Source organism: Aotus nancymaae, unplaced genomic scaffold (assembly GCF_030222135.1).
Source record: "Aotus nancymaae isolate 86718 unplaced genomic scaffold, 86718_ANA_hifiasm-v0.15.2.pri h1tg000040l, whole genome shotgun sequence".
NCBI lineage: Eukaryota > Metazoa > Chordata > Mammalia > Primates > Aotidae > Aotus > Aotus nancymaae.
The window spans coordinates 127544792-127571936 of NW_026988454.1; the positions used below are offsets into that span (position 1 = coordinate 127544792).

Below are 27145 nucleotides of genomic sequence, written 5' to 3' on the forward strand. Positions count from 1 at the left end.
TATACATATTATAGCATCACTTTGTATTAATACCACACAAATAGATAAAATTATAATTTGTCAGTATCAAAAATAAATAAACAAGCAATATATTCTTTCCTTCCTTTTTTTTTTCTTTGAGATGGAGTCAACGCTCTGTTGCCCAGGCTGGAGTGTAGGGGCATGATCTAGGCTCACTGTAACCTCTGTCTCCCGGGTTCAAGCAATTCTCCTGCCTTGGCCTCCCAAATAGCTGGGATTACAAGCACCTGCCACCACGCCCAGCTAACTTGTGTATTTTTAGTAGAGATGGGGTTTCACCATGTTGGCCAGGCTGGTCGCCAACTCCTGACCTCAAGTGTTCCACCTGCCTTGGCCTCCCAAAGTGCTGGGATTACAGGCATGAGTCACCGTGCCCAGCCTAGATACTCTTAAGGGATCATAAGTTTCTATTTCAATAAACCGAAAGGCCAGTGTAACTTACAGAAGTGATTAATTCCTAAAAGTTTCTCATTTTATTGACAGATAAAAAGCTCCTATTTGCCAATGACAATATAGGCAAAAAAAAAAAAAAAAAAAAGACTACAAACACACCTTACACCACTGATACCAACCATGAAACTAAATCCTGACTTAGCTATAAAGCTGTATTCTCTCTTTTGGTTTGAATCTCTTTCTATGATAAAAAGTCAGTTATTAACCAATAACCTAGAAAACATGGCACCAAACCCAAGAATCCATTAGAATTTCTCTTTCTCTCTTTTTCTGTCTTGGTTAAGAGAATGTCTATATTATCATATCTTGGCTTCTCTTTAACCCTGCCAGTCTGACACAGGCAGCAGAGAGAACCTTTCTGGACTTCTGCAACTTTGCCTGGCTCTGCTCCCACATACCAGACTCCAAGAGCATCACAAAGCTATCACTGCCATCACTGTCCACTGAAATCCGATCTTCAGGGCCACTGCTATCCAATGAGACCCCATCAAATGACTGCTGAGATACAGTCCTCTTCATGGAGAAAAATCGGAGTCGCGCAGCACCTCCACTCACTGGGGCTGCCACACCCTCATCTGTCTTGGCCATGGGCTCCCTGTTTAAAAAAAAAACAAAAACCACAAATGTGCCTTTGGAGACATGTTTGTTACCATCCACTTACAATACCCATTCCTTTCAGTTCAGACAGTTATTGGGAACATACACCTTTGACATTACATATTACTGGATATAAAGAGATCAAGTCATTTTTCAATCGCTGGCCTTTCTGAATCTTTCTACTCCAAAATCTCTAATTGCACAGACAGTTCTCTCATATCAACATTAAATGTCAAGGTTATTCAAGGTCACCCCAGATACAGAAGAGACCAGCTACCTACTGGTCTGGTGCTGATGAATGGCACCTGAAGTCACCTGCATTCATTCCATAAGTATTGAGTAGCTTCTGATGCAAGGCATCATACTATGCACTAGGCAAGAGTGGGGGATGGATACAATGATGGGTAAGACATCCCCAGTTCTCAAAGAATTTATAATCTGTTAGGAGAGAAAAGTTTATCCATACATAACATTTAATGGGAGTAAGTCACATATGCCATAACAAAGGGACAGAGGCACAAACCAAAGGCTAGACAATATCAAAGAGGAAAAAGGACAAGGAGAAGAGGGTCAAGGCTGTGTGGTAGGAGGTAACATCTGAGGTGGTCCTTGAAGGACTCTGAAAGAAAGAAGAAGGTATTCTATAGGCAAGAAATGGCATAAACAAAGGCACAGAACCAGAAACAAAAAGAGACTGGTAAGTGCAATAACTCTGCCTAGCTGAAGCATAGGTTTGTCAGGGACAGCAACAGAAGATAAAGTTAAAAAGGCATTAATGTAGTGAAAAGAAACCTTTAAGGACCTTTTAATACTACCCTCCCATTTTACAGATGAAGAAACTGTCCCAAGGTCACAGTTAAAGGTAGAATTAAGAAAAACTCAGGCCGGGCATGGTGACTCATGCCTATAATCCCAGCACTTTGGAAGGCCGAGACAGGCTTGACTCAAGGAGTTCGAGACCAGCCTGGGCGACATGGCAAAACCCTGTCTCTACAAAAAATACAAAGGTTAGCCAGGCATGGTGGTGAATACCTGTAGTTCCAGCTACTGGAGGCTGAGGTGAGAGGATCACCTTAGCTTGGGAGGTCAAGCTGCAGTGAGCTTAGATTGCACCACTGCTCTCTAGCCTGGGTGACACAGTGAGACCCTGTCTCAACAATAAAAGACTCAAGTCTCCTAACTTCCCACTAAATGCTTTTTCACTTTGCCACAAGAATGGCAGCCAAATTATAGAAAACCTTGAAGAAAAAATTATTTATTAAAATGCTTTGAAAACTGTAAAGTGCTATATGGATGTATCATAATAATTGATTATGCCATATTAATAAGTTAAAACTAAATTCAGGGGATATAAGGAAAAAGTGTGAAGGTTTTGGAGTAGGGAAATAACAAGATTACACCTATGTTTTAGGAAGTTTGGCCTGACTTTTTCAAACAACCTGGAGAGGAAAAGACTTTTAGCAAGTAATGGATGTCTCATAAAATAAAATTAAATACCTCCAATATAGAAATCAACTATACTTTTTATATATACTAAAAAGTCTACGTGTGGGAACAGACAGGGACAACTGATGTGAGAATCCCTAGAGCAGTGTTCTCAAAGTGTGGTTCTGGCAGGAGCATCCATCAGAATCAATGAGGAATGTGTTAGACATGCAAATTTTCAGGCCCCACCTCAATCCATGAATGAAGAAGTTTAGGAGTAGGGCTCAGCAAACTATGTTTTAACAAATCCTCTAGAGTATTCTGATGCACACTCAAATTTGAGAACCACTGATCTAGGAATTAAGGTCAAAACATGACAAACAAGTGTACAAGGCAAAGAGCTAAAATGAAGAGCATGAATGAGTAGAAGAATGTTACTATCGAAGAAAAGAGCTGATCTGGGGAGGCATAAGGAATTCTGTTTCTTTGGGTTTTCGTTTGAGATGGTGTTTTGCTCTTGTTGCCCAGGCTAGAGTGCAATGGCACAATCATGGCTCACTGCAACTTCTGCTTCCAGGGTTCAAGCAATTCTCCTGCCTCAGCCTCCCGAGTAGCTGGGATTACAGGTACCCACCACCACACCTGGATAATTTTTGTATTTTTAGTAGAGACAGGGTTTTGCCATGTTGGCCAGGCTGGTCTCAAACTTCTTACCTCAGGTGATCCACCCACTTCGGCCTCCCAAAGTGCTGGGATTACAGGCATGAGCCACCATGCCCAGCTGGAATTCTATTTTATATATGTAAGTTTCAAGGCACCCCTGGGAGATCCATGTGCTACTATGTCCAGTAGATAGTTTTAAATGAAGAGCAGGGGAAGGGAGAGAAGTCAGGACTGACAATATAGACTATAACAAAAGTAAGGAGGCCGGACATGCTGTATCACACCTGTAATTCTAGCCCTTTGGGAGGCCAAGGCAGAAGCTCAGGAGTTCAAGATCTGCCTGGGTAACATAGCAAGACCCCCATCTCTACAAAACATAGAAATATTAGGCCGGTGTGGTGGCGTGCGCCTGAGGTCCCAGCCAGTTGAGAGGCTGAAGTGGGAGGATTGCTTGAGTCTGGGAGGCAGAGGTTGAAATGAGTGGAGATCACGCCACTGCACTCCAGCCTGGGTGACAAAGTGAAACCCTGTCTCAAACAAAAAAAAATAAAGGAGACAGATATCTAGAGAGAAACTATTAAAAGGCACAGGTTGATACAAACCTGAAAGTTTGGCAAATGCATCAAGAACTTTAAAAATGTTTGTAGCATTTGACCCAATAATTTCACTTTTAGGTTTTTATCCTAAGGAAAGATTTCGATATAAAATAAGGACATTGCATACAGCATTGGTTCTGAGAAAAATGGGAAACAGACTAAATGACTCCCCAGATGGAGAAATGGATCAATAAATCATGATCTATCCATTTACTAGAATATAATAGAGCAATTAAAAATCATGTATTCAGCCAAGGGAAGTGGCTTATGCTTGTAACCCCAGCACTTTGGGAAGCCAAGGTGGGAGAATCACTTCAGCCCAAGAGTTCAAGACCAGCCTGTCCAACATGGTGAAACCACATCTCCAAAAATAAATAAATAAAAATCGTGTATTCATATGCCTAATGAATGGGAAATATCACAATAAAACACTGAGTGGATAAAGCAGCATGCAACATTGTAGAAATAATATAATCCTATTGTTGTAAACAGCATTTGTATATATTATATGCATAACCACCCACGAGTGTATACATGAATGCAGAAATATAAAGATTGGAAGAAAATAGACCCAAAAGTAAGTGGGTAGTATTGTTACAAGTGATTTTTCTATTTTCTTCTTTACTCTTTTATTTCCTACATTGTCAACACGATAAACACAAACCAATTTTTTTTTTTTTTTTTTTTTTTTTTGAGACAGAGTCTTGCTCTGTTGTCAGGCTGGAGTGCAGTGGCACGATTCTGGCTCATTGCAACCTCCACCTCCTGGGTTCAAGCGATTTGTCTGCCTCAGCCTCCTGAGTAGCTGGGGCTGCAGGTGCATGCCACCATGCATGGCTAATTTTTGTATTTTTAGTAGAGACGGGGTTTCACCATGTTGGCCAGGATGGTCTCAATCTCCTGACATTGTGATCCACCCGCCTCAGCCTCCCAAAGTGTTGGGATTATAGGCATGAGCCACTGCACCCAGCCACAAACCATTTTTTAATTTAAAAATTTAAAATTTTGGCATCACCAGTTAAAAAAAAAAATTAAAATTGCAGGCCAGATGCGGTGGCTCACACCTATAATCCCAGCATTTTGGGAGTCCAAGACGGGTGAATCACTTGAGTCCAGGAGTTTTGAGACCAGCCTGGGCAACATGGCAAAACCCCATCTCTACCAAAAATACAAAAATTAGCTAGGCATGGTGGCATATGTCTGGGGTCCCAGCCACTCAGGAGGCTGAGGTGGGAGGATCACTTGAACCTGGGAAGTTGAGGCTGCAGTGAGCAGAGATCGCGCCACTGGGAGACAGAATGAGACCCTTGTCTAAAAAAAAAAAAAATTAAAAAGTAAAATTGTGACAAAAGTGATCAGAATATGGACAGCCTATCCCAATGGAATATTTATACCTATAGGATGAAAGGAAGAAGAGAGCAGCCAAGGAAAAAGAAAAGACTCCTTCAGAGAAGTGACAGTAACTGGGCGGGGTTACAAATGCTCAGAATGAACTGATCAGCAATGTTAACTACCACAGAGGAGTCCAGGAGAAGGGGGACTGAGGAAAGGCCACTGGCTTGGGCAGTTAGAAAGACACTGTTGATATTTTAAAAGGGCTCATTTCACACACCTTTATTTTCTCTTTTTTACCTCTGCTCTTTTCCCATCTCCCCTACTTGTCTCCATTTAGAAAAGGCAGCACATTGGATGATTAGGTGTCCAGGCTTTTAATCCTTGCTCCACCACTCACAAGTTGTATGATCTTGAGCAAGTTTCTTACCTCTCTGACCCTCAGTTTCCTCATCTGTGAGATACGGAGTGATATTAGTACTCACCTTATAGGGCTTTTTTTTTGAGACAGAGTCTTGCTCTGTCGCCAAATGCCAGGCTGGAGTGCAGTGGCGCAAGCTCGGCTCACTGCAACCTCCACCTCCAGGGTTCAAGCAATGCTCCTGCCTCAGCCTCCCAAGTAGCTGGGACTACAGGCGCGCGCCACCAAGCCCAGCTAATTTTTTTTTTTTTTTTTTTGTAGAGACGGGGTTTCACCATGTTGGCCAGGATGGTCTCGATCTCTTGACCTCATGATCCGCCCGCCTCAGCCTCCGAAAGTGCTGGGATTACAGGTGTGAGCCACCGCGCCTGGCCTTTATAGGGCTATTATAAAAATTCAGTGGACCAATATTGTAAGTACTTAGGACTGTGTCTTATCAGGCACAGAAGGCACTCAGTAAATGTTGGCTAGTATTACTATACAATTCAACCCTTTAGGTTTTCCTCTCCTTCCTTGCTGTCTATCCTAGCAGGTACTAGCTCATCCACAGGCACTGCTTAGAGATCCACTTAACATAATTCACTTAGACAAAAGCTCTAAATGCTCTGATCTTCATACCATGGTCTCTAAACCACAAAGAGTTCCAGGAAAGACTTCCCTTAGACTCAATTATCTTTCCTAAAACCACAAGGCACCCATGGGAAAATCCATGCTTTCCTACTCTTCTCACTGTGCATTTCTGTTTCTCCTTACTCCCTCCTGTACCTCCAGTGCTTAACACAGAGCCCAGCACACAGAAAGGGCTCAAAAGATATTTGTTGAATGGATGAAATTCTTCCTTCTCTATTATTCTGGCAGACACTGGTAAGGTACCAGAAAGAACAAGTCCAAAGCCACAGCTTTTCTATTTACAAGATATGGGGTATCTATGAGCTCATCCACTCTAAAGCCTCAGGTTCCTCAGCTTTCTTAGCTATAAACTGGGGATACAAATGTCTGAGGCCACCTTACCAGGCTGCTGTAGGGATCAAATCAAACAAAAAAATTACATGAAAGCCCACTGAAAAGAACATTATACCTATGCCAAGTATTATTATCCTGATATAGCATATTTGTATCAATAATAGTGAAGCAAGCTGGGTATGGTGGCACGTGTCTATAATCCCAGCTACTCAGGAAGCTGAGGCAGGAGGACTGCGAAGCCCAGTAGTTCAAGACCAGCCTGGCTAACACAGTAAGACCTGTCTTGAGGGGGAAAAAAAGCGAATCAGTGAAAAAAGAGATAATCTGATTCTAAGAAGCAATAAATATTGACTTGAAAACTGCCCACTAAATAGGCCATTCTATGCATTCTCTTGGACTATATGGTGCTTCCCAATCTAGAAATGCACAGTGAAGGACTTAAACCCAATGATCAGAACTAGAAGGAGATGGGATGAGTGAAGGAGGCACAGAACCACTCACTTGGCTGGGGGCAGGGACAACATCTTGTGCATGGTGGAGGTCATTCGATCTCTGCCCAAACTGAAGGCATCCTTAGTCAGGGACACAGCTTCCTTGGTGAGGTCCATGGTGGTATGTAGAGCCTCCTTAGTGGCATCCTTGGTCATGTGAATAGCACTTGACAATTCTCCCTCAATGTTCTTCAAGGGGATGAGCTCGACCTGTCCATTCACAGCAGTCTCCCTGCCAGCTGGAGGCTTCAATGCAGCTGGTGAGCTGGAGGCTTGGGTTCTGCTCAGTTTCTTGGCCTGTAGGGACTCGACTGCCTCATGGCTCTTCCCTGCTAGCTGCTGGGCAAGTGGACCTGAGTCCTGCAGTTCTCCATTGCTATGTGGCCTCTCCTGGGATGCATCCAGATTTTCAGTGCTGCTTTCCTCCAGGACCTTCTCAGGGCTTGCTGGGCCCTGGTCTGATGAGGCATCAGACTTCAGTTCCTGATCCTCTGAAGGAGACAGCTCTGAATCTACGAGGCTAGTGCTATCTGAGCCTGCAGAGTCAGCATCGACAGCACTAGGGGAAGGATGCATAAGCAGAGCCACCTCAGCACTGGGAAAGAGAACTCCAATGCAAGCTGTCTGGTCCTTCAAGGGAGACCCAGTCATTGACTCTGTATCCTTAGTCAGCTGCTCTTGAAGCCTCTGCAGCACCTCCTTCAGGCGAAGCAGAGCCAAGTACTGGTAGTGGTCAAGCCTCACGAGGACATGGGCTGGGGAATGCACAAGTATATGAACATCTGCTACATCCTCCAGCTCTGTCAGAGGCCCTTTGCTGTCCATATCACTACTGCCTTCTCTCAGAATTTCCATGACTTCTGTAAGGCCTGATAAGCTTTTCAAGTCATGCTCAGTCTTTGACCTCTGATGGGGCATGGAGTCAGGAGCAAGAGCCTCAGACTGGACAGGACTTCCAAAGCTGGCTGATGGTTTCAGCCTCCCCTCTGAGGCCAAAAGGAGCTTCCGTGCCTGGGCTTGCTGCCAGCGGAGGGGTAGGCAGGCCCAAATGGACAGGGGGACGGGGGCTACAAAATTCAAGGTATGCCCTTTAAAGTTTTCGGTTCCCTCAAAGTCCAAGGAGATCTGGGTAAAGTGGACAGACCAGAGATCCTGGGAAGCCTTAGATCTCTGGGGAGGGAGGGTATTAGGCTGAGGCAGGCAGGAATCCATCTGAAAGGCATGATGCAAAAAAAGCATGTGCAGAAGGCTAAAGCCACCTGGAACCTTAGGAAAGTGATCATAATTGGAATGAAAGAACTCAGCAGCAGCAAAACCCCGGAAAAGGTTCTGGAGGTCTGAACAACTACAATGTGGGGCATGACGTGTATTGGTGGCAATCATGCCCGACACAGAGAAGACAAGGGCCTGGGGACGATGCAATTCTGCCCGCTCTCTCTTTTCCAGTGGAAAACTCACCTTCAACAAAGAAAATGAAACACAATTCAGAATGGTCATCTGAGTATCTCAGCATACCACCATTAAACAAATGTAAAGCATCATTTGGGCTGTGAAACTATTTTCTTACTACCACAAAAGAGGCAAAGCAGAACCATAGATTATATCCATTGGAAAAATGCAGCTGTGGCTACCAACAGGGGACAAAAGTCACTCTCTTCCCTCACCTTCAACCAGAAGGCATCTAGTCGGATGTCCAGATGTTCATCTCTCTGGCTTGAATCTTCCAGCTTGTAGATAGCTTTGAACTGCTCCAAGCTGCGGTATAAATCCAGGCAAAAGAGGTTTCCCCAGAGCAAACTGACAGGATCCATAGTAAATGTCAGACCATTTAACTGAATGTAGAGATTAGGACAAGGAACTGGAAAGCAGAGGGAAGAAAAGAAACATCCTGTAAAAAGCAATAGCTAGACTCTTACCACCTAATATTAACTCTATTATCAACAGAGCAAAGGTACACATTTATACAGGGCAGAGTGTTTAACAAAAGTGTGCTAAATTAACTCAAACACTGAAAAACTCCTAACAACAAATAAAAACATAAATAGTGGCCCCAAGGCTGACAAATGGGAAAAGCATGAGCTAGATAGAAGAAATAGCCAGCCTAGATGCTTACCTGGAAGCTCCTGATTATCTGGGAAGTAATACTCTGTGAATTCAATATGAATGGCAGAGACCTGTGTGGGCAGGTTGTGACGTTTCCGACTGCAGGAAAGGAGGGTAGATGGCTTCTTACTTGGCTGACCAGCTGTGGAAACCTAAGCAATCACAACTTACTGTTAGTACCAACAATCACACCTAGAACAGACCTCCATTTCCACTTAGGAAGCATAAAACCTCTACCATCCCTCCAAAGTCTGTCACAGGGAACACAGTGTCTTTCACATATATTTCAGGCATTCTCACATCTGCCTCGTACTATCCGCGAGTTAGTTTTTTCAGCGGGAGGTTCAAAGCAGAGCATTCACAGGAAAACTGGGGGAAATCCCAAGTCCTGATCTCACCAGCCAAACTATTAATCTTCCTAGAAGTGAGGCAAATAGTCCCAAAATTCCAAAACTTTGTTCACACTATTCCAGCTGCCTTCCAAGTAAATTGCTCCACCTCTTTCCAACCACGTTTCCCCATGTCCTCACCTGGTGGATGTCCAGGTCATCCACCCGTACCACCATGCAGCTAGAGCGTAAGCGGTTCCATGCTGGAGGCCGAAAGGCAGCCTGTCTGCCCTGAGAGGAGCTTCTCTCAAGAGGGTTCTTTCGAGGACTGGAAAGAGAATCTAAATAAAAATAAGGTGGGAAAAAGAATAAAATACATTCAATTCTCATTATTAATAGAACAAGGAAAGTAAAAATCCTAAGATAATTAAGCTCTATGTAGGAAAGAGAGCTTAACACTGTCTAGCTCCTGGATGAACTCAGAAATATTCTTAAGACCAACGCAACAGTCTACTGAATAGAGATGATGACAACTTCTCTTCAACATTGCAGCTATCCCTGGGGTTAAAGAAGTATCTATAAAGAAAAGTGTCACTGATGTCTCTCCATTAGATACAGTTGGGGTAATTAGCTAGTTCTTGCTTTATTGCCATTATTATTCAAAGATAAATGGCAAGAGCTAAGCAACTGGAGGCTTCAAGTTCCTCATAACCCACCTGCTTTCCTTCGAAAGGGAGGGTCTACTCCCAGGTGCCAGGGCGGTTTCAGACCTGTCTCTTCATGCCACTTCTCCATTTTGCTCTGAAATTCCATCACTAGCTTCTGGGCCCACTGGCCTCGGGTCTCCATGGCCTCACAGTGGTGTACCCAGTGTTTGCAACTATCGCCTATGCAACAAAGCAGTGAAAAGATTTTAGCCCAAGATCGTGAGAAATGTTCCAATGTTTCCTTTCTGTCAGTATGGTCATAGTTCAGAATCTGATTCCTCACTCACAATCCAGAAGTCTCTAGGATAAGGAAAAATTATCCAATGATAGGTTGCACATTCTTCTGGATTTCATATGTGAATTTTCCCCAAAGGCTCTCTAAAGGCAAGCTGCTGACTGTTGCCATCTTTGACTACGGACTACTGGAAAGGCTCTAACACTAGTGGAAGTGAGGGGCTGAAAGTAGAATCAAAAGTAATATCTCAGGTACTGCCTCCCCTACCCACTTCCTCTTATCACTGATAAAGAATCATCAATAGTGGAGGCCGGGCGCGGTGGCTCACGTCTGTAATCCCAGCACTTTGGGAGGCCGAGGCGGGTGGATCACGAGGTCGAGAGATCGAGACCATCCTGGTCAACATGGTGAAACCCCGTCTCCACTAATACAAAAAATTAGCTGGGCGTGGTGGCGCGTGCCTGTAATCCCAGCTACTCAGGAGGCTGAGGCAGGAGAATTGCCTGAAAACCCAAGAGGCAGAGGTTGCGGTGAGCAGAGATCGCACCATTGCACTCCAGCCTGGGTAACGAGCGAAACTCCATCTCAAAAAAAAAAAAAAAAAAAAAAAAGAATCATCAATAGTGGAAGCTGCAAGTTTCCAGATGTCCTCTTGAAGTGAAATATTTCCAATGCCCCTCTGAGCACACACTGCAATCTCTGGCAACCTCCTGTTAAGCAGTCAGGGATGAATCCAGGAATCTGCCCTCAATATTTTGGGCTATGCTAGAATTGGCCCCATTCAGAATTTTCCTAACCTGCCCAGTGGAAGGGGTAATAGTCAAATCCCATCTTGCGGAAGGTAAGCTGCATGGCACCACCCATGAGTCTATTTGCAGAGACACCTATAAAAGAAAAATACAGGTTAATGGCAGTGGAAGGAACAAAGAAGCCAAAACACCACCTAAAGCATGCAGAAGTCCTCTGAAGGGTCAGCTTCAAAGGACCCTGATAACACAGTGCAGCAAAAAGGCCACGAAGTCAGGTGATTTGCAAGGCTGAGGCCCTCTTTTGAGTTAAATAGCCAATGGACATGCTCTAAAAGATCCAAAGTAAAGTATATTCCATTGTACCTGTAAATGGTTGCCAGATTTCCAGAAAGGCAAAAGAAACTGCCAAACTCAAGATTCATGAATTACAATCCTAGGTTTCCCAGACACACTCTACAGCCTTGACTATTTCTCCAATCCTAGTATTATTTTCCCTCAACACAACACACAAAAAAGCAGAAGCCAAATCCCTCCAAAACAATAACCTATATTATTTCTTTTCATATTCTAGCCTCAGAGCTAAAGCTGTGGTATTAGACAATGATTATAAACTATACATACAAAGTACTATGGAATGCTAAAAACACTACACAAACAGGAACATTATAAAATAAACACATAGAATATTAAAGATAAACAGAAATTTTTAGCAATAAGGCAAATATTACATCATGTCTACCTTGAATTTACATTTAATTCTTACTAAATGAATAAACTTTCCATGTTTCTATCATCTCTCTCCAATTAGACTAAAGAACTGTAAAAGTAAGTATTTCTTCTACATATGTGTATTGTCTGGGTCACCCTATTCAATTCCCAGCCTGTCTCCTACTAGTATATCTGGCACAGAGCCTTGTAAGTAGTAGATGCTAAAAGATATAAGAAAAAACACCACAGAAATGAGTGAAGGAAAATACCATGGAATCATCTAGGTATAAGCTGGCATGCCTTCAGCCAGTAGGGTCATTTCCATCCAATTGACATTTTGCCATACCAAATTCTCCTACCAAGAGACCCCCACACAGTGTTCTGTTTCTCAACTCTTCATAATCATGCCAAGTAGCCTTTTAAAATATGTTTTTCCTGATTGCCCTCTCTCCACAAAATTTTAATACCACAAATATATATCTGTTCATGTACCATATGTATATATGTGCTTTAACATAAAAAGAATATGTATAAAGTATGCTCTTTATATTCATTTCTGGGTTAAGAAACACTAAATAATTTTTTAAGTTAAAAGTTAAATTATTAAATGAAAGTTGCCAGAAAAAAAAAGAAGTTAAATTAACATTTTTAAATGATATCAATATTTAACTTCACAACTATATTTGCTAACTTTTAGTTTTATTTATGTATATATTATGTCTCAAATTTGCAAATTATCAACTTATATAAATACACAATAGCAATATAATCAAAATTTTAAATATTCAAAAATTTTTCAGCAAATGAAAATTAAAAATTTTTAATTTCTTAAAATTTTTTTAGTGAATATAACCTTTAACTTTTGTTTGATATAAGTAAATAATACTGTAGCTCATGCCTGTAATCCCAGCACTTTGGGAGGCTGAGGCAGGTGGACCCCTTGAGGTCAGGAGTTCAAGACCCAGGCTGGCCAACATGGTGAAACCCCGTCTCTACTAAAAATACAAAAATTAGCTGACATGGTGGCTTGCACCTGTAATACCATCTACTTGGGAGGCTGAGGCAGGAGAATTGCTTGAACCCGAGAGGCAGAGGTTGCAGTGCGCTGAGATCACACCATTGCACTCCAGCCTGGGTGACAGAGTGAGACTCTGTCTCAAAAAAAAAAAAAAAAAATTTTAGAGGAGGAGGTAGAGCAAGGTTGCCAAACACACCCCTTCAGTCATTATCTCCCAAGCAAGAACATCAAATTGAACAACTATCCAGGCTGAGCATGGTGGCTCATGCCTGTAATCCCAGCATTTTGGAAGGCTGAGGTGGGCCTAGGCAAGAGGGCAAAACCGCACCCCCACCACAAAAAAATACAAAAATTAGCTGAGTATGGTGGCATATGCCTGTAGTCCCAGTCAGGAGTCCTAGCCTCAGTCAGGAGGCTGAGGCAGAAGGATGCCCTAAGCCTGAGAGTTTGCTGCAGTGAGCCGTGATCACACAACTGCACTCCAGCTTGCTGGGCAACGGAGTAAGACACTTTCGCAAAAAAAAAAACAAACAGAAAACAACTACCCACATAGGGAATCATCTTCCTAAAAACCCAAAATCAGATGAGTGATCACAGTACCCAAAACTCCCAAAAGTCAAGGATAGAGAAAGGATCCTAAAAGCTATAAGGGAAAAGAAACAAATAACATTCAAAGGCGCTTCAATATGTCTGGCAGCAGACTTCTTAGTGGAAACCTTATAGGCCAGGAGAGAGAGGCATGACACATTTAAAGTGATGGAAAAAAACTTTTATCCTAGAATAGTATATCCAGTGAAAATATGCTTCAAACATGAAGGAGTAACACTTTCCCAAACAAAAAAGGCTGAGAGATTTCATTAACACCAGATGTGTCCTACAAGAAATGCTAAACGGAGTTCTTCAATCTGAAAGAAAAGGATGCTAATGAGCAATAAGAAATCATCTGAGGTACAAAATTCACTGGAAGTAATAATTACAGAGACAAACACAGAATATTACAACCCTGTGATTGTGGTGTATGAACTATTCATATTTTGAATAGAAAGACTAAAAGATGAACCTATCAAAAATAATAACTACAACAACTTCTCAAGATATAGACAGTACAATAGATACAAATAAAAACAACAAAAAGTTAAAAACCAGGGAGATGAAGTTAGTTTCCTCTTTGCTTGTTTGTTAGTTGGATTGTTTTTGCAATCAGTGTTAAGTTGTCATCAGCTTAAAATAATGGGGGATAAGATGTTATTTGCAGGCTTGATGGTAATTTCAAATTTAAAAAAACTGGCTGACCACAGCAGCTCATGCCTGTAATCCCAACATTTTGGAAGGCCAAGGCAGGTGGATCACTTGAGGCCAGGAGTTCCAGATGAGGCTTGCCAAAATGGTGAAATCCTGCCTCTACTGAAAATACAAAAATCAGCCAGGTGCAGTGGTGCATGCCTGTAATCCCAGCTACTCAGGAGGCTGAGGAATGAGAATAACCCAGGAGGCAGAGGTTGCAGTGAGCTGAGATTATGCCACTGCACTCAAGCCTGGGTGACAGAGTGAGACTCCATCTCAAAAAACAAAAAGGAAAAAAAAAAAAGAAAAAGAAAAAATCTACAACAGATGCACAAAAAAATAAAAAGCAAGAAATTAAAATGTACCACTAGAGGAAACTGCCTTCACAGAAAGGAAGACAGGAAGGAAAGTCGGAAGGAAAAGAAGATCATAAAATAAATTAAATGACAGGAACAAGTCCTTACTTATCAATAATAACATTAAATGTAGATAGACTAAACTCTCCATTCAAAAGACAAAGAATGGCTGAATGGATTAAAAAACAAAACCCAATGATCTGTTCCCTACAAGAAACACACTTAACATACGAAGACACAGACTGAAAAATAAAGGGATGGAAAAAAAATATTCCATGTAAATGAAAACTAAAAAAACAACAGGAATAAAATAACTATATTTTCTTTTCTTTTCTTTTTTTTTTTTTTTTGAGACAGAGTCTTGCTCTGTCACCCAGGTTAGAGTGCAGTGGCATGATCTTGGCTCACTGCAACCTCTGCCTCCTGGGTTCAAGTGATTCTCCTGCCTCTGCCTCCCAAGTAGCTGATATTACAGGTGCCTGCCACCATGCCCAGCTAATTTTCGTATTTTTAGTAGAGACGGGATTTTGCCATGTTGGCCAGGCTAGTCTTGAACTCCTCATCTGACGTGATTTGCCTACCTGGGCCTCCCAAAGTGTTGGGATTACAGCTGTGAGCCACTGTGCCTGGCCTTAATTTTTTTTTTTGAGACAAGGTCTTGCTCTGTTGCCTGGGCTGGAGTGTACTGGTACAATCACGGCTCACTGCAGCCTCTACTTCCTGGGCTCAAGCCTATAATTCTAGCACTTTGAGAGGCCAAGACAGGCAGATCCATTGAGTCCAGGAGTTCAAGACCAGCCGGAGCAAAATGGCAAAAGCCTCAACTCTACAAAAAAATACAAAAATTAGCCATTGTGGTAGTGCATGCCTATAGTCTCAGCTACTTGGGAGGCTGAGGTTAGAGGATCATCTGAGCCCAGGAGGTGGAGGATGCAGTGAGCTGAGATTGCATCACTGCACTCCAGCCTAGGTGACAGAGTGAGACTCTCTCAAAAAAAAAAAAAAAAGAAAGAAATTAGTAGAAAAATTTCAGGTAAATAACCTCATAATGCATCTTAACTAGAAAAGCAAGGGCAAACCAAATCCAAAATTAATAGAAGAAAATAAGTAATAAAGATTGAGCAGAAATAAATGAAACTGAAACAGAAAAAATAGAAAAGATCAAAATGAAAAGTTAGTTTTTTGAAAAGATAAACAAAATTGACAAACTTTTCCCCAGACTAAGAAAAAAGAGAGAAGAACCAAATAAATAAAAATCAGAGATGAAAAAGAAGACACTACAACCTATACCACATAAATTCAAAAATCATTAGAGACTACTATGAGCAATAAATTGGAAAACCTAGAAGAAAAGGATAAATGCTTAGATATATACAGCCTAACAAGATCAAACCATGAAGAAATCCAAAATCTGAATAGACCAATAATAAGTAATGAGATCAAAGGTATGATAAAAAGTCTCCCAGCAAAGAAAAGCCCAGGACCCAAGAGCTTCGCTGCTGAATTTTATCAAACATTTAAAGAAGAACTAATACCTATCCTATTCAAACTATTCCAGAAAACAGAGGAGGAAAGATGCTTCCAGAATCATTCTATGAAGCCAGTATTGCCCTGATAACAAAAGCAGACAAAGACACATCAAAAAGAAAACTTCCTACATGAAAGTGTTCTTAGGAAAAAAAAAGAAAAACAAAGCAGAAAACTACAGGCCGATATTCCTGATAAACACTGATGCAAAAATCCTCAAAAAAATACTAGCAAATGGAATTCAACCACACATTAAAAGACCATTTCCCTGGTGTCTAGTGGTTAAGAAAAAATAAAAATAAAAATAAAAGACCATTCATCCTGACCCACTGGGATTTATCCCAAGGATTCCAGGATGATCCAATATATGCAAATCAATCTATAAGATACAACATATCAAAAGAATGAAGAACAAAAATATATGATCATTTTACCTGATACTGAAAAGGCACTTGATAAAAATTTAACATCCCTTCATGACAAAAACCTTCAAAAAACTGTGTATCGAAGGAATATACCTCAACATAATAAAACGTGTATACAACAGACCTGTACCTATTATCATACTCAATGGGGGAAAATGGAAAGCCTTTCCTCTAAGATTTGGAACAAGATAAGGACACCCACTTTCACCACTGTTATTCACATAGTACTGGAAGTCCTAGCCAGAGCAATTGGACAACAGAAAGAATAAAACAGTATCCAAACTGGAAAGAAAGAAGTCAAATTATCCTTGTTTGCAGATGATATGATCCCTTATAGTTGAAAAAGCCTAAAGACCACACCAAAAAACTATTAGAACTGATAAACAAATTCAGTAAAGTTGCAGGATATAAAATCAATACACAAAAATCAGTAGCATTTCAATGTGCCAACAGCAAACAATCTGAAAAAGAAATGAAGAGAGTAACCGCATTTACAATTCCTAAGTTTATAGGAATAAACTTAACCAAAGAAGTGAAAGAGCTCTACAATGAAAACTATAAAACATCGATGTAAGAAACTGAAGAGGGCTGGGCACTGTGGCTCATGCTGTAATCCCAGCACTTTGGGAGGACAAGGCAGGTGGATCACTTGAGGTCAGGAGTTCAAGATCAGCCTGACCAACATGGTGAAACCCCCCTCTACTAAAAATACACAAATTAGCTGGGTGTGGTGGTGGGTGCCTGTAATCTCAGCTACTCTGGAGGCTGATTCAGGAGAATCGCTTGAGCCTGAGGTTTGGAAGTTGCAGTGAGCCGAGATCGTTGCACTGCAATCCAGCCTGGGTGACACAGCAAGACTGTCTCAAAAAAAAAAGAAAGAAAGAAAGGAAAAGAAAAAGAGAGGAAGGAAGAAGAAATTGAAGTGGATACAAAAAAATTAAAGATATTTCATGTTCAAGAATTAGAGAATCAATGTTGTCTATACTATCCAAGCAACTTACAGATTCAATGCAATCCCTATCAAAATACCAACGATTCAGACTAGGTGAAATAGGGAGACTGCATTTCTATAAAAAATTTAAAAATTAGCTGGGCATGGTGGTGTGCACTTGTAGTCCCAGCTATTCAGGAGGCTGAAGTGGGAGGATCACTTGAGTCCAGGAGGTTAAGGCTGCAGTGAGCCATGATTGCACACCACTGCACTCCAGCCTGGGCAACAGAGCAAGACCCTGTCTCAAACCAAAAAAAGATACCAATAATATTCTTTGCAGAAATAGGAAAAATAATCATAAAATGTATATGGAACCATAAAAAAACCAGAATAGCCAAAGCCAGCTGAGCAAAGAGAACAAAACTGGAGGAATCATGTTATCTGACTTCAAATTATACTACAGTACTATAGTAACCAAAACAGCATGGCATAAAAACAAACAGACCAATGAAACAAAATAGAGAACTCAGAAACAAATCCATACATCTACATCTACGGTGAACTCATAACTGACAAAGGTACTAAGAACATACATTGGGGAAAGGATGGTGTTCTCAATAAATGGTTCTGGGAAAACTGGATATCCATATGCATAAGAATGAAACTAGACCCCTATCTCTTGCTATAAAATAAAATCAAAATAGATTAAAGGCTTAAGTCTAAGATCTCAAAGTATGACACTACTACAAGAAAACTCTGGAGAAACTCTCTACAACATTAGTCTGGGCAAAGATTTCTTGAGTAATGCTCCCAAGATAAACGCAACCATGGCAAAAATGGACAAATGGGATGACATTAAGTTAAAAAGCCTGTGCACAGAAACAGAAGCAATTAAGAAAGTGAAGAGGCAACCCACAGAATGGGAGAAAACATTTGCAAACTATTCATCTGGTAAGGGATTAATAACCAGAATAAATAAGAAACTTAACTCAACAGGAAAAAATCTACTAATCCAATTAAAAATGGGCAAAAGATGTGAATAGACATTTCTCAAAAGAAGACATACAAATGGCAAACAGGCATATGAAAAAGTGCTCAAAATTATGGATCATTAGAGAAATGAAAATAAAAACTACAATGAGGCTGAGTACAGTGGCTCATGCCTGTAATCTCAGCACTTTGGGAAGCTGAGATGGGTGATCATTTGGGACTAGGCATTTGAAACCAGTCTGGCCATCATGGTGAAATCCAGTCTCTATTAAAAATACAAAAATTCATTTGACGTGGTCACAAGTGCCTGTAATCCCAGCTACTAAGTAGGGTGAGGCATGAGAATTGCTTGAACTCCAGAGGCAGAGGTTGCGGCAAGCTGACATCTTGCCATTGCACTCCAGCCTGGGCAACAGAGCAAAACTCTGTCTCAAAAACAAAGCAAACCAAAACAAAACTACAATAAGACGTCATCTTACCCTAGTAAAAATGGCTTTTATACAAAAGACAGGCAAAAACAAATGGTAGCAAAGATGTAGAGAAAAGGGAACCCTTGTACACTGTGGATGGGAATGTAAATTAGTATAACTACTATGGCGAACAGTATGGAAGTTCCTCAAAAAACTAAAGATAGAACTACTACATGATCCAGCAATCCTACTACTGGATATTTACCCAAAGGAAATGAAATCAGTATGTCCAAGAGATATTCGCCTTCTCATGTTTACTGCAACACTTTTCATAATAGCCAAGATTTGGAAGCAACCTAAGTCAACAATAATTTATTATATGTTTTAAAATAACTAAAAGAGTAAAATTAGAATGTTTGCAACACAAATAAATGATAAATGCTTGAGGTGATAGCCAATTTACCCTGATGTGATTATTATGTATTGTATGCCTATAAGAAAATATCTCAGTGAGAGATCCAAGATGGCTGATCACTAGCAGCTCGGGATTGCAGCTCTCAGAGAAAGTGCATAGAACGAGAGGACGCCACACTTTCAGACGAATTTTTGTTACCCATGGACCAGAAGATTCCCAGTGGAGGAGCCCCATGGGTCGCCAGGGTGACTCTTGTGACCGGCACCACGGTTTTGCCGGCGCCCCTGCGCAGCGGTTCTTGGTGCAGAGTAAATGAGACTGATCAATGTTTGGAGCTCCGGGAAGGCAGAGTCGCCCATTTACCTGATTGAAGAAGGGACTCAAGAGGGAAGCCAGACTGGAGATTCCCGGGCAGAAAAGCACCATCAATCTTGATGCCGCTGTTTTGGCCAGCGCAGTGGGTTGCTCAGGTTTCGGCGCTGGGAATCAACAAGTTGGACGTCCACTCAGAGACCTAATTTGAAAGTAGGCAATTACAAAGACGACAGGTGGATGAACTCACAATGAAGGAAAGAAACCAGCATAAAAAGGCTGAGAATACCCAAGATCAGAATCCCTCTCCTTCTACAGGTGATCACAGTTCCTCATCAACAAGAGAACAAGACCTGATGGAGAACGAATGCGTTCCATTAACAGACTTAGGCTTCAGAAAGTGGATAATAAGGAACTTTAGTGACTTAAAAGAACATGTTCTAGCCCAATGTAAAGAAACTGAGAACCTTGAAAAAAGGTTTGAAGAAATCCTGACGAGAACAGACAATTTAGAGAGGAATATAAGTGAATTAATGGAACTGAAGAATACAATACGAGAACTCCGCGAAGTATGAACAGGTTTTAACAGTCGAATTGATCAAGCAGAAGAAAGGATGCAGAGGTCGAAGACCAACTTAGTGAAATGAAACGAGAAGACAAGATTAGAGAAGAAAGAGTAAAAAGGAATGAGCAAAGTCTCCAAGAAATATGGGAGTATGTGAAAAGACCTAATTTACGATTGATAGGTATACCTGAATGTCATGAAGAGAATGAATCCAAGTTGGAAAATATTCTTCAGGATATTATTCAGGAAAACTTTCCTAATCTAGTAAGGCAGGACAATACTCAACTCCAGCTAATCCAGAGAACACCTAAAAGATATTTCTCAAGTAGAGCAACTCCAAGACACATAATCGCTAGATTCACTAGGGTTGAAATAAAGGAGAAAATTCTAAGGGCAGCTAGAGAGAAAGGTCACATTACCCATAAAGGGAAGCCTATCAGACTCACAGCAGACCTCTCACCAGAAACCCTACAAACTAGAAGAGAGTGGGGGTCAATATTCAATATCCTCAAAGAAAAGAATTTTCAACCCAGAATCTCATATCCCACCAAACTAAGCTTTATAAGTGAAGGAAAAAGAAAATTTTTCATGAACAAGCAAGGACTCAGCAATTTCATCACCACCAGGCCTGCTTTACAAGAGCTTCTGAAAGAAGCACTACAAACAGAAAGGAACAGCCAGTATCAGTCATCCCAAAAACTTACCAAAACATAAAGAGTATCTCTATAATGAAGAATCTACATCAACTAATGGGCAAAATAGCCAGCTAGCGTTAAATGACAATATTGAACTCACAAATATTAATATTAATTCTAAATTTAAATGGATTAAATGCCCCACTCAAAGACACAGACAGGTAAATTGAATAAAAAGTCAAAACCCATCAGTACGCTGTATCCAGATCTATTTCACAAGCAACGACAAATAAAGACTCAAAACAAAGGGATGGAGGCAGATTCACCAATTAAATGGAGAGCAAAAAAAAAAGAAAAAAAACAACAACAGGAGTTGTAACTTTCGTCTCTCACAAAATAGACTTTAATAGTAACAAAGACTAAAAGAAACAAAGAAGGACATTACATAATGGTAAAAGGATCAATGCAACAACAGGAGTTGATGATTATAAATATATATGCACCCAATACAGGAGCAGCCGGATACATAAGACAAGTTCTTAATGACTTATAAAGAGACCTGGACTCCTGCACAATAATATCGGGAGATTTTGACACCACATTGTTAATATTCGACGGATCAACGACATAGAAAATTAACACGGATGTCTATGATTTGAACTTAGACCTGGAATAAGTAAACTTAGTGAATATTTATAGAATTCTCCATCCCAGGTCCACAGAATATACATTTTTCTCAATATCACATTACACCTATTTTGAAAGTGACCACATAATTGGAAAATTGGAAGTAAATCACTTTTCAGCATTTGCATAGCATTTCACAGATTTAAATGACATATTGGTTGGCTGTTTGTTTGTTATTTTCTTCCCTTATTCCTTCCTGTCTCCGTTGTTAAGCACAATTATCGGCATAAAAGAGGTTTTTAACACATATTTTTAGATTGCATTCCAGCCCGGGCAATAGAGCAAGAATCCTGTTCTCTCTCTCCCTTTTTCTTTCTCTTTCTTTCTTTCTCTCAAAAAAAAAAAAAAGAACCAAAAACAAAAACAAAACAAAACAAAACAAAATCTCATGTATCCCATAAACATATAATCTATTACCCATAGAAACTAAAAAGAAAAAAGAAAGTAATTTTTAAACTAGATATTCAGATAGTGTGCTCGCTTCGGCAGCACATATACTAAACTTGGAACGATACAGAGAAGATTAGCATGGCCCCTGCGCAAGGATGACACGCAAATTCGTGAAGCATTCTATAAAATTTTTTTGTAATTTTATATTAATTTTATATATTAAAAAAATAGATTTCAGATAGTATCAACATTTTTTTCAGCACTTGATTAACTTAATGATGAACTGAATAACTTCTACAAAATTAAATATAAAACATAAACTGTTTTCTGAATTATACATAGACATCTGGGCAAAATAAAAAAAAAAAAAAACATAGGCCAGGCATTGTGGCTTACATCTCTAATCCCAACATTTTGGGAGGCCAAGGCAGGAAGACTGCTTAAGCTCAGGAGTTCAAGACCAGCCCTGATAACATAGCAAGACCTCATCTCTACAAAAAAATACAAAAATTAGCCAGGCATGGTGACACATGCCTGTAGTCCCAGCTACTTGGGAGGCTAAGATGGGAGGATCATTTGAGCCTGGGAAGTTGAGGCGTCAGTGAGCTATGATCATGCTACACTGCAGCCTGGGAGATAGAACAAAACCCTGTCTCAAAAATAAATAAATAAATAAAATTTTTAAATAAACTATTTTCATTTAATATTCAAAGTTCAAATCACAAAAGTACTGAGGATCGAACATAAGTAACACTAGCAAAGCAGCCAATGGCAGCCAACAGGCACTTGCAGGTCATCTTCACCATATAACTTTGAGATGGAGCAACTGATTGAGAGAAAGCCCTCTAATCACAGCCATCTACTTGTCATAGTTTGTAACACTGATCTTCCTCACATTTTGTGTATCTTCCATGAACTCACTGTCAATGCTGCTGCTCACATAATACCCAAGAAAACCCAATGAGATAAATTACATACTAAGGAATAAAATTTTGTCAGTCAGGTTAAACTTTATTTTTTACTTTTTTTTTTTTTAAATAGAACCTCTGGGCTCAAGGAATCTTCCCATCTTGGCCTCCCTAAGTACTGGAATTACAGGTGTGAGCCACCGTGTCTGGCTGGGTCAAACTTTAGAGGGCCACAGATGATTGTTATATCTAAGATCCCCACTGTACCCCCGAAACTTATTTTAAATTTCCAGAATAGACAAATATCAAAAATAGATTAGTGGTTGCTTAGGCCTTTATGGGGAATGACAGCAAATGGGTACAGGGTTGTTTTTTTTTTTAAGAGATGGGGTTTCTTCATGTTGGCCAGGCTGGTCTCAAACTCCTGACCTCAGGTGATCCACCCACCTCAGCCTTCCAAAGTGCTGGGATTACAGGCATGAACCACCGCACCCGGCCTGGTACAGGGTTTCTTTACGGGGAAACAAAAATGCTCTAAAATTAGATTATTGAGATGGTTATACAACTCTATGAATACACCAAAAAACACTGAGTTATATATTCTAAATGGATGAACTGTATGGTATGAAATTTTATCTCAATAAAGCTTAAAAGAAAAGAACCAATTTTCACCTGTTTGGGGTGATATCATCTCAGCTGAAAATGCATGACCTAGGCTACTGGAGGAAGAAAGGTTCTACAACCATTCTTCCTTTGCTCAAGCTGCTTAGAGCTAAAAGAACAATAAAGTACATGGCATGAGAATATTATACTTGGGTGTAGAAGTGAAATCAAATATAATTAACAATTATCAACACATCTAATTGTAAACATATAATCATACATGAGACATAAATGATAGCATACATAAATGACCAAAATTCTCTAGCGAACTAGTGGTCAGAGGATAGCCTGTCCTTAAGAAAGAGAAATAAGGAAAGTTTTTGGCTCACAGGCTTTACCCTAAGAGAAAACAGTTAAAAAGCAGGTGGTACTCTCTTCCCCATCAACCACCTATCTTCTCTCTGAAGCCTGAAGTGTGAGCTGCTCCAGTATGAATTTTTCCTTTTTTTTCTTTTCTGGGGGAAGCCTTATTTCTATCTTTGCCATCTAGTTTGATTTTAAAAGACAGTGCTGCCCCACCTCAAGACAGTGCTGACCCCAGTCAGCCGTCCAGTTTCCTATCATTTCAAATACCAAGGGATAGGTGAGCATGTTAGTCTGCCACTCCAACACCCAGGCTATCACACCCTTAATTTTAAAACAGCAGGAGATGTAGCCTTCAAGTAGTCTCTAGAGCAGCACTGTCCAAAGAACCTTCTGTGATGATGGAGGTGTTCTATGGCTTATAGACTATACTGAACAATTGAAATGTGGCTAGTGCAAATAAAGAACTAATTTTAATTTTACTTCAAATGAAAATTAACTTTTAATTGTAATTTTCATTTGAATTTAAATAGCTGCATGTGGCAATTTAATACCATATTGGACAGAGAATTCTAAAGTAATGATATCTAATAGAAATACAGACTGGGGCTGGTCATGGTGGCTTAGCCTGTAATCCCAGCACTTTGGGAGGCTGAGGTGGGCAGATCACTTGAGGTCAGGAGTTCAAGATCAACCTGGTCAACATAGTGAAACCCTATCTCTACTAAAAATACAAAAAATTAGCCGGATGTGGTGGCGAGCACCTGTAATCCCAGCTACTTGGGAGGCTGAGATGTGAGAATTTAAAAAATAATAAAATTAAAATTAAAATAATGTGACTTAGACTTGGTGGCATGTGCCTATAGTCCCAGCTACCCAGGAGGCTTAGGTGGGAAGATCACTTGAGCCCAGGAGTTAGAGTCCAGCCTGGGGAATATAAGTTACATGGCAAAACAAAACAAAACAAACAAAAGCAACAATGACAACAAAACTATAATTACACAAGAAATTTAAAATTTTCTAATAGCTATATGACAATGGTATTTAAAAAGTAAAATTAATTGTAACTATATATATATTTTTTTCTCTCTGTAACAATATATATTTAAACCAATATACCCAAATGTTATTTCAACATGAAAATAATTATTGAAGTGTTTTACCCTCTTTTTTTGGTACCATATTGTAAGGTACGTGGATGTGCTTTGGTCAAGGAATATGCCTAGGGGGATGTCCAGGCCTGAATGACTCAACAAGTTTAGAGCAAAGGCGTATAACTCCATGTAATTATCACAGCCATAGAGCCATAACATAGGAAGGCCATCCCTTGGCCCTACACCACTGTTGTCTGTAAAAAGTGTAACTGCCCTGCTGACACTATGCTCTTGTGGCTCAGCTTGGCACAGCACAGCATGGCACAGCTCTTGTGCAGGTGCTGGCACCCAGAGACAGTGAAGCTACTGACCCCTGTAAGGGAGAGTGGCTGTCTGGCAGATAGGCAGGGGACAGCCAGGAACTGGTTTGTGCCCAGAGGGAAACAGTTAAGCTGCTGACCCTGAAGGGAAGGGAGAGTCAGCCGCTCAGCTCTGTGTATGCGAGCAGTCAGAGCAAGCAGCCGGGACAGTGTGAGAGAGCTGTTCATGAGAGAGCTGCTAAGTAAAAGTACATTTCACCTGCCTACCCCACCCCCACCACCCGCCATGGGACTCCTGTATTGGATAGAACAACTCCAGAAAATCTTTTTTTTTTTTTTTATCCAGATATGGAAATGCTCATTTTGAACTCCAGAAAATCTTAAAAGCCCTTTCTGTATTACCTAGTTCTCTCTTCCCCTTTCTCCCCAAATCCAAGAGGAAGAGTCAAAGTTACAGGAACTCTCCCTGTTCTCTGCCCCTATACCACACCTAGGTATGGTAGGCTGAGAATTATTCCTATTTTTAAAAATGTCTCATCTAAAACTTCCTTAAATTCCCTCAAATTGATCAATATAGTTTAATAAATGAATGGTAAAGCTACAGTCATTCACATCTTAGTATGGATTACAGAACTCTGGCACTTGAAGAGAACAGTGCTAAACATCCCTCATCAAGTGACAGGATGAAACTCTGAATCATGTACTCTTTTTTATTTTTTTTTGAGACACAGTCTCACTCTGTCGCCAGGTGCCAGGCTGGATGGAGCGCAGTGGCACAATCTCGGCTCACTGCAACCTCTGCCTCCTGGGTTCAAGCAATTCTCCTGCCTCAGCCTCCCAAGTAGCTGGGACTACAGGCGCATGCCACCACATCCAACTAATTTTTGTATTTTTCGTAGAGACAGGGTTTCACCATGTTGGCCAGGATGGTCTCGATCTCTTGACCTCGTGATCTGCCTGTCTCAGCCTCCCAAAGTGCTGGGATTACAGGCTTGAGCCACCGCACCCAGCCATATCATGTACTCTTAATTAAGACTTCTGAAAGTATTAAAAACAAAATCTAAACAAACCACAAAATACCCAAAGGCTTTAGGTAACACTTGGAAGAAATAACTAAACAAAATAATACTTGTTTTAGCAAAAAACTTCCAAAATGAGTGAGTGGCAAATTATTTCCTCAGGTGGCAAAAACAATCTTTGCACTGACATTGCTCCTTTTTTTCCTTTCAGAATGAGAGTAGAGGAGGGTTGAATCACTTCAAGACCAAGGAATCGTCAAGCAGGAGAGGCAGGGCCAGTTGGTGCACCAGGAGGAAATGAATAGGGAGGTCACTCAAGGAAACTGAGTCTATATATATATATATATATATATATATATATATATATATATATTTTTTTTTTTTTTTTTTTTTTTTTTAAACAGGGTCTCACTGTGTCACCCAGGCTAAAGTGCAGTGGCTCAAATCATGGCTTATTGCAACCTCAAACTCCTGGGCTCAAGCAATTCTCCCACCTTAGCCTCCTGAGTAGCCAGAACTACAGGGACACACCACCACACCCTCACTATATTGCCCAGGCTGGTCTCAAATTCATAGGCTTAAGCGATCCTCCCACCTCAGCCTTCCAAAGTGTTAGGACTATAGGCAGGAAACACTGCAACTGACCTCTGGCTAATTTTTAAATTTTTTGTAAAGGGGTTTCGCCATATTGGCCAGGCTGGTCTCAAACTCCTAAGCTCAAGCAATCCTCTTACCTCAGCCTCCCAAAGTACTGGGATCACAGGCATGAGCCACTGTGCCTGGCCTGTGAGTCTAGATCTTATTATAAGGTAAACAAAGCCTTCAGAGAAGATAAGCCAACAAGAGAAAAATCTATTTAATGCCATAGGTAAGCACTGAAAACCAAGAGGTGATGGCAAAGGAGAGTTTAAAGGGAACAGAGAGACAGTTTTGAAGGAACAAGCAGCAGGGTAGTAAAACTTAATATTTGCCTATAATCAAGCTCCTCCAAATTCAGCATATTGGCTCATCTGAGCCTGACAATAACTTCTGAGGTAAATGAGTGAGATATAATTTAACTCAATTTCATAAATGTGGAAACTCAGAGGTTAAGCAGAAGG

At 40.6% G+C, this 27145-nt stretch overlaps 1 protein-coding gene and 1 non-coding gene across 2 annotated transcripts in view; one reads left to right on the forward strand and one right to left on the reverse strand.

Annotated features, from left to right (window-relative positions):
- Positions 1–27145, reverse strand: part of BLTP3A (bridge-like lipid transfer protein family member 3A) — a 95876-nt gene that overhangs the window by 12525 nt on the left and 56206 nt on the right. The window contains exons 9-15 of the mRNA XM_012461629.3: positions 11134–11220; positions 10111–10281; positions 9596–9735; positions 9076–9217; positions 8627–8820; positions 6973–8420; positions 873–1069 (exon numbers count right to left, since the gene is read on the reverse strand). Coding sequence (XP_012317052.2) covers positions 873–1069; positions 6973–8420; positions 8627–8820; positions 9076–9217; positions 9596–9735; positions 10111–10281; positions 11134–11220 — 2379 coding nt within the window. The remainder of the gene's footprint in view (positions 1–872; positions 1070–6972; positions 8421–8626; positions 8821–9075; positions 9218–9595; positions 9736–10110; positions 10282–11133; positions 11221–27145) is intronic.
- LOC135268480 (U6 spliceosomal RNA) lies at positions 21822–21928 on the forward strand. Its single transcript, XR_010336797.1, has one exon. It is a non-coding gene; the product is annotated as a U6 spliceosomal RNA (small nuclear RNA).